The sequence below is a fragment of the Mastomys coucha genome, unplaced genomic scaffold (assembly GCF_008632895.1).
Source record: "Mastomys coucha isolate ucsf_1 unplaced genomic scaffold, UCSF_Mcou_1 pScaffold1, whole genome shotgun sequence".
Lineage (NCBI taxonomy): Eukaryota > Metazoa > Chordata > Mammalia > Rodentia > Muridae > Mastomys > Mastomys coucha.
Window position 1 is genome coordinate 75,058,231 of NW_022196891.1, and position 7,134 is coordinate 75,065,364.

The 7,134-nt window shown below is 41.6% G+C and overlaps 1 protein-coding gene across 6 annotated transcripts in view; it reads left to right on the forward strand.

The window, feature by feature from the left end:
• Desi2 (desumoylating isopeptidase 2) overlaps positions 1-7,134 on the forward strand; it is a 54,509-nt gene that overhangs the window by 31,376 nt on the left and 15,999 nt on the right. For all 6 annotated transcript variants that reach the window (XM_031390938.1, XM_031390941.1, XM_031390935.1 and 3 more), the window contains one exon: positions 6,151-6,223. In XM_031390938.1, the coding sequence (XP_031246798.1) occupies positions 6,157-6,223 (67 nt within the window). In that variant the 5' untranslated portion in view covers positions 6,151-6,156. The remainder of the gene's footprint in view (positions 1-6,150; positions 6,224-7,134) is intronic.

Consider the following 7,134-nt stretch of genomic DNA (forward strand, 5'->3'; position numbering starts at 1 on the left):
TTTTTTTAATTTTTATTGCATTATGATGAGAAAAGTTACATGATTTCGGGTTTGTTTCTTTTAATGGGGCTTTTATTTATAGGTACACCTGGCTGTCCTGAGCTTTTGTTTGCCTGGACTGAGATGATAGGATGTGTGAACCAGTGTGTTGAGGAGCCCTTACTGCATCCACTGAAGCTTCCTTTCCTTCCCAAACTCTGCTGGTCCAGTAAATTACATCCCTCATGTTCTTGCCTTCCAACCTCTGGTTGTCCAAAATCCAGTAGATTTGGGTAGACAAGGATATTCCTAGTGCTCTTTCTCTCTGCCTCATACTTGTGGATCAAGATGTGAGCCCTAAACTGCTTCAGCTAGCATGCTTTTGAAAGATACTCAAAGCCTTATATTAAGCTTTGTTATATTTGTTGCCATTTTCCCTGTGCTTTTTAAAACCTGTTGATATTACTTATGTACATAAACACATTTTTTTGTTTGCTTGTTTGATTTTGGTTTTTTGAGACAAGGTTTCTTTGTGTAGCCCTGGCTGTTCTAAAATGATCTCTGTAGACCAGGCTGGCCTCAAACTCACAGAGGTCTGCCTGCCTCTGCCCCCTGAGTGCTGAGACAAAAGGTATGTGCCACCTGATTGGAATTTTCTTTTCTCTGTGCTAGATTAGCATACAAAGTAGTGAGTTTTATCTGGTATCTTCATCTATTTCATTATACTTGCTTCTCATCCATTACCTTCTCCCACTGCCCTCACCTAGGTCTCCTGCCCACCCCCAGCTGGGTCTCCTGCCCACCCCCAGCTGGGTCCCCTGCCCACTCCCAGCTGGGTCCCCTGCCCACCCCCAGCTGGGTCCCCTGCCCACCCCCAGCTGGGTGCCCTGCCCACCCCCAGCTGGGTCCCCTGCCCACCCCCAGCTGGGTCCCCTGCCCACTCCCAGCTGGGTCCCCTGCCCACCCCCAGCTGGGTGCCCTGCCCACCCCCAGCTGGGTCCCCTGCCCCACCCCCAGCTGGGTCCCCTGCCCACCCCCAGCTGCTTTCCTTCTTTCTCTCCTTTCTCTTTTCTCTTTTTTCCTTTTTTGAAACAGGGTTTTGCTGTGCGGCCCATTCTAGTTTTAAATTCACCACCCTTCTGCTTCAGCTTCCTAAATCCCGGGATCATAGGCACTCACCACCATACCTACTTTAGTAGTTTATCCACTGTTACTAATTGGTTTTAAGTACTACCTTTGTCAAACAGCCACTTTTTATATGTACATTTAAACAACTTTTAGTATGTTCTTACTACATCCCATATTGTTGTGATGAATTTTTCAATGTTGAGACTCCAACACAGGGCCTGGCACATCTACAACTCAACTACATCCTTAGCTGTGAATATTTTGCTATCTAATTGAGAAGTGGCCTAGTTTTCTTTGTTGCTGTGATAAAACACCATAACGAGGCACCTTATAAAAGGAAGCATTTAATTGCAATTACATTTTCAAAGGCATGAAGCAGGTGAGGGCTCACATACTTGATCCACAAGTATGAGGCAGAGAGAAGAGCACTAGGAACTGTACCAGTCTTTTAAAACCCCCAAGACTGCCCCCCCATGCACCTGTTCTAACAAGGCCACACCTAATCCTTCTCATAGTTCCACCAACAAAGGGCAGGGTGCATTCTCATTCAGACCACCAAAGGAATATACCTTGCTTGTTGCCAAATATTTCATATTTTTTCTTTTTTTTAAATAATTATTTATTTATTTTATTATGTGAGTACACTGTAGCCATTTTCTGACACACCAGAAGAGAGCATCAGATTCTATCACAGATGGTTGTGAGGCACCATATGGTTGCTGGGCATTGAACTCAGGACCTCTGGAAGAGCAGTCGGTATTCTTAACCACTGAGCCATTTCTCCAGCCTGTTGCCAAATATTCCTAATTGCTTAATTTTTTCCCAAGTATAATTTAGGAAGGAAATGACTTGTCCATTTATGCTTTTTCTAGTAATGTGTGAGAATGTATTGATTTAATTTTAAAAAGAGCCAGATGTGGTGGTATGAGCCTGTAATTCCAACATTTCAGAAGCCAAAGCAGAAAAATATGGAGTTCTTTTTCTTTTTCTTTTTCTTTTTTTCTTTTTTTCTGAGATGGTTTCTCTGTGTAGCCCTGGCTGTCCTGGAACTCACTCTGTAGTCCAGGCTGGCCTTGAACTTAGAAATTCACCTGCCTCTGCCTCCCGAGTGCTGGGATTAAAGGCATGTGCCACCACTGCCCGGGTACATAAGAAGACTTATCTTGAAAAAATTAATAGTGGTTGGGACAGTGCCTAGTGGCATTGGTGGCAGGAGCTGATACAGAGGCCATGAAGGAGTTCTGCTTACTGTCTTGCTGTCTCATGGCTGTCTCAGCCTGCTTTCTTATAGAACCCAGGACCACCTAGCCCAAGGGATGTCCTCCACCATCAATTACTAATTAAGAAAATGTTCTGTAGGTTTGCCTAAAGCCCCATCTTATTGAAGCATTTCTCATTCATTCTGTCTGTGTCTGTGTCTGTCTGTCTCTCTCTCTCTCTCTCTCTCTCTCTCTCTCTCTCTCTTTCTTTCTCTCTCTCCCTCCCCCCCCTTCCTTCCATCCTCTCCAGGAGTAGCCCTGTCTGTCCTGGAACTAGCTCTATAGACTTAGAGATTCTCTTGGCTCCACCTCCCAAGTGCTGGAACTAAAAGTTATGTGCCGCCACTGCCCAGCTTTTGAGGCATTTTCTTAATTGAGGCTCCTTCCTCTCCAAGCTAATGTCAAGTTGACATAAAAGTAACCAACACAACTGACCCCTTCCTTTTTTTTTTTTTTTTTTTTTTTTTTTTTTTTTTTTTTTTTTTTAGTTTTTAAGAAGGGTTTCTCTGTGTAGCCTTGGCTGTCCTTAAACTCACTCTTGCTCTGTAGACCAGGCTGGACACTGCTGCCTGGCAACCTCTCCTTTCTTATTCATCCCCAAGACCTCACAATAATAGGATATCACAATGTAAAATATTGTAAATTTTTAAAGTTCCACAGTCTTTTTTTTTTTAAGATTTATTTTATTATTTATTACATGTAAGTACACTGTAGCTTTCTTCAGACACCCCAGAAGAGGGCATCAGATCTCATTACGGGTGGTTGTGAGCCACCATGTGGTTGCTGGGATTTGAACTAAGGACCTTCGAAAGAGCAGTCAATGCTCTTAAACACTGAGCCATCTCTCCAGCCCCCACAGTCTTTAAAAATTCAAACAACTAAAAATACAGTCCCTTAAAATTAGCCAGTCCCTTTTAAAATTCAAAGTCTCCTAACTGTGGCCTCCTGACAAATAAAAAAATAATTTCTTACTTCAAGCAGGAAGAGCCAGGGCACAGTTACAGTCTGAACAAAACAAAATCAAACTGCAAAAGTATAAATAGCTCAATGTCCAATTATCTGGAATCCATTCATAATCTTCTGGGCTTCTTCAAAAGGCTTGGGCCATTTCTCTGGCTCCCTTAGCAGCACACCCAGCTTGTCCTCCAAGTTCAGGCCAGCTCCACTCCATTGCTGCTGCTGGTCTTGGTTGTCATCCCATGGAACTGGTATCTCCAGAGTGCTGGGGTCTTCTGCTTCAAGTGGACTGCACTTTACCAATAGTCTTCTAGGCTTTCTTCATGATGCTAAGTCTCAACTGCTCTCTATGACCCGTTTAATCCTGGAGCTTCAACTGCCACAGCAGTCCAGTAATGGAATCTCCTGGCCTCTCACAGTGCCAACCCTTCGGTGTTCTTCATGACCCCTTCATGCCTTTAAAACCAGTACCACCTGGGTGACTTTTAAACTGCCAGGTCTGGCTGCCAGTGTGAGGTACAACCTTAGCTGCCTCTGGAATGCAGCTTCTGTGTGCATACTGACTCCCTGAAACACTCTCCAGAAGACAGCACCTCAGTGATGCTGGTTCCCTCCCAATCACTGCTAAGTTCTCAGCCCCAGTTGACCAGCATCAATTGTCGCAGTAAAGCAAAGGTTTTACTTTAGTAATTCTAGTCTTTTGTTAATCACAGCTGAGACTCTTCAGCTCCAGCTGACCAGACCCCCAAGATTCTTCCCACAAATGGCCCAAGAGAGTCTTGGCTTCCCTCTGACACTTTACAAGCCATGCTTTCATCCTCTGCACTGCTCTCAACATTCTTATCTTAAAGCTCCAATAGAACAACCCACTAAAGCTCTGCATGCTCAATGGCTCTTCTAGCCCCAAATGCCAAAGTCCTTCCATAATCCTCCCCAAAACAGCATGGTCAGACCTCACAGCAATACCCCATTATCCTGGTATCAGTATTTGTCCTAGTTAGGATTTCTATTGCTGTTAGGAAGCATCATGACCTAAAAGCAAGTTGGGGAAAGGGGGCTTATTTGCCTTACTGTCTATGCTTAGTTCATCACTGAAGCCAGGACAGGAACTCCAGCAGTGCAGGTACCTGGAGGCAGGAGCTGATGCAAAGGACGCTCACTGGCTTGTTCATCATAGCTTGCTCAGCCTACTTTCTTATATAATCTAGGACCTCTAAGCCAAAGGTGGTACCACCCTCAAAGGGCTGGGCACACCCACAACAGTTACTAAATTTAAAAAATGCTCTACAAGCCTGCTTATAGCCCAATCATATTGAGACATTTTCTTAATTGAAGCTCCATCATTTCTCTCTGGTGACTCTAGCTTGTGTCAAATTACAAAAAAGTAGCCAGCATGGTGGAGTAAAGTGCTTGCTGCACAGCATGAGGACCTGAATTAAAATCCCCAGCCTCCTAATGAAAAGCTGGGACCCAGGAGGGGTCAGTCCAGGAGGTTATGACACTCAAGATTTATTACGAGGTGTTTGTTTAATGTGCTGATAAGTTGTTCATGTCCCTCTAGCTTTAAGCCTCTCTAGCCCACCCTCTTAACCCCTTTCATCATCATGCTCTATAATTTCATACCACACTGCTGATGGACATCTCTGTTCCTCTTCCATGTTCTTAGATTTTTTTTTTTATTCTCATTTCTCCTCCCCTACCAGTCCAGTCTTTGTTTTGTCTTTTGTTTTTTGGGTTTTTTTGTTTTTGTTTTTGTTTTGTGAGACAGGGTTTCTCTATGTAGCCCTGGCTGTCCTGGAACTCACTCTGTAGACCAGGCTGGCCTCAAACTCAGAAATCTGTCTCTGCCTCCCAAGTGCTGGGACTAAAGGTGTGTGCCACCACTGCCTGGCCAGTCCAATCTTTGTATCTGAGGAAATTTTATTTGTTCTTGTTGCTCCATTTCATATAGTACCTGCCTCCTTAGGAAGTTTGTCTTTATGCTGATTGCGGGAATGTTGTTCCTTTCTTCCTAGTGTTCTCTATGCTTCATACTGCTTGTTCCTAGTTTTGAATTTTAGGCTGAATTGGGATAGAATAAAAGCCATAAACTTTTACAAAGAATAAAGTATCCTGCCTTCAGAGAACTCCCTAAAGTATGAAAGAAAAAGTTTAGGGCAGAAGAAAATTAAGACAGAAAACCAGATGTTGGTGCTTTTTGTTTGTTTGGTTGGTTGGTTGATTGGTTGGGTTGGTTTGGGTTGGGTTGGTTGGGTTGGGTTGGTTTGGGTTGGGTTGGTTGGGTTGGGTTGTTTGGGTTGTGTTGGTTGGGTTGTTTTGGGTTGGGTTGGTTGGGTTGGGTTGGGTTGGGTTGATTGGGTTGGTTGGGTTGGGTTTGCTTAGGTTTGGTTTGTGAGATTGGTTCTCACTGTGTAGCTCTGAATAATCTGGAACTCACTATAAACACCTGGCTGACCTGGAACTGATAAAGATCCACCTGCCTGAAGCCCTGGGATCAAAGGCATGCGATAGCTATTTATGTGCTATTTTAATCACTAATGGCACTTTTATATCAATTTTATTACCAACCTGACTGAAATTTAGATTTCATTTCATTTAAATTTTATTTATTATATGCTAAGCTCTAAGTAAGATGCTAGACTCAAGATGAAACCTTTGTCTATACCCAGGAGAGCTTTCCAGGTTAGATGTGGGATTAGACCAGGCTGCTCTTAGTAGAGTTCCAGTATTGGAAAGGAAAATACCAAGACTTGGATTTAGACTCTCCCTTTCCTGTAGTGTTAGGCTATAAATGATGATATTCTAAAGTTGTTTTTTCTCTCCTTAGTACTGGATGAATGAATACACCTCATCTATTGGAATTGGAGTTTTTCATTCTGGAATTGAAGTATATGGCAGAGGTATGTGTGCACATAGCTTAAATATGTTTTCTGAGAATTCTGTCAGCTTAAAGAAAAATACAGAATCATGATGTTAAGTCTTTTGTCTCTTTTCTTTTAAGCAACTTACATATGTTATTGTAAAAAATAGAGTAAAACTCCCGAATTTGTTTATACTGTTTCAAAAAAAATGTCTGTGGTAGAATACATTTGTTCCATTATCTTTTTTTCTAATTACTATATTTTCTAAGACTTTTTTTAACATTTAAAAACATATTTTAATTAGATAGAATTGAATCACATTCTTGTTCCCCTTTTATACCACCGCTCCTCCCGTAAACCCCCCTTCAATACCTATAATATATTTTTTGTCGTATTCCTTAAAATTTATAAAATATTATAAAAATAAAAATAAGTATTATAAAAGTTGTTTGATATAAAACAGCAATCGATTTAACAATCTTATGTAGATGCTCATCTACAGCAATAGTGAAAATACATTTTTCTCAATATAAATTTTAAATAACTCCAAACATATTAGCTATATACTTAAAAATAATATATCACTACTAGTATTTTCTTAAATGAACATGAGTATATAAAGTCTTTTTGTTTGTTTTGTATTTAGTAGAGTTTAAAATCTTGGCTCTTACTGTGGTACAAGCCCAAAATAAGAACAATTTTTAGACATTGGGTTTCATTGTAATAAGGCTGTACTTCAGTGACCCTCACATCACCAAAGGATTTTACCTCCATCGTAGCTAAGCTGAGAGTTGATAGTTCTACTGCACCAAGAAGTGAACTGTAGGCTCGATTTTTGGATACAGACTTCTTGCTATGGTCAAAGCTATTTGACTTGAGTGGGTGACTTCATTCTCAGCCCACAGACAACAGGTTACATTCATTTAAGAAATGGTGTAGGTATTAAGATG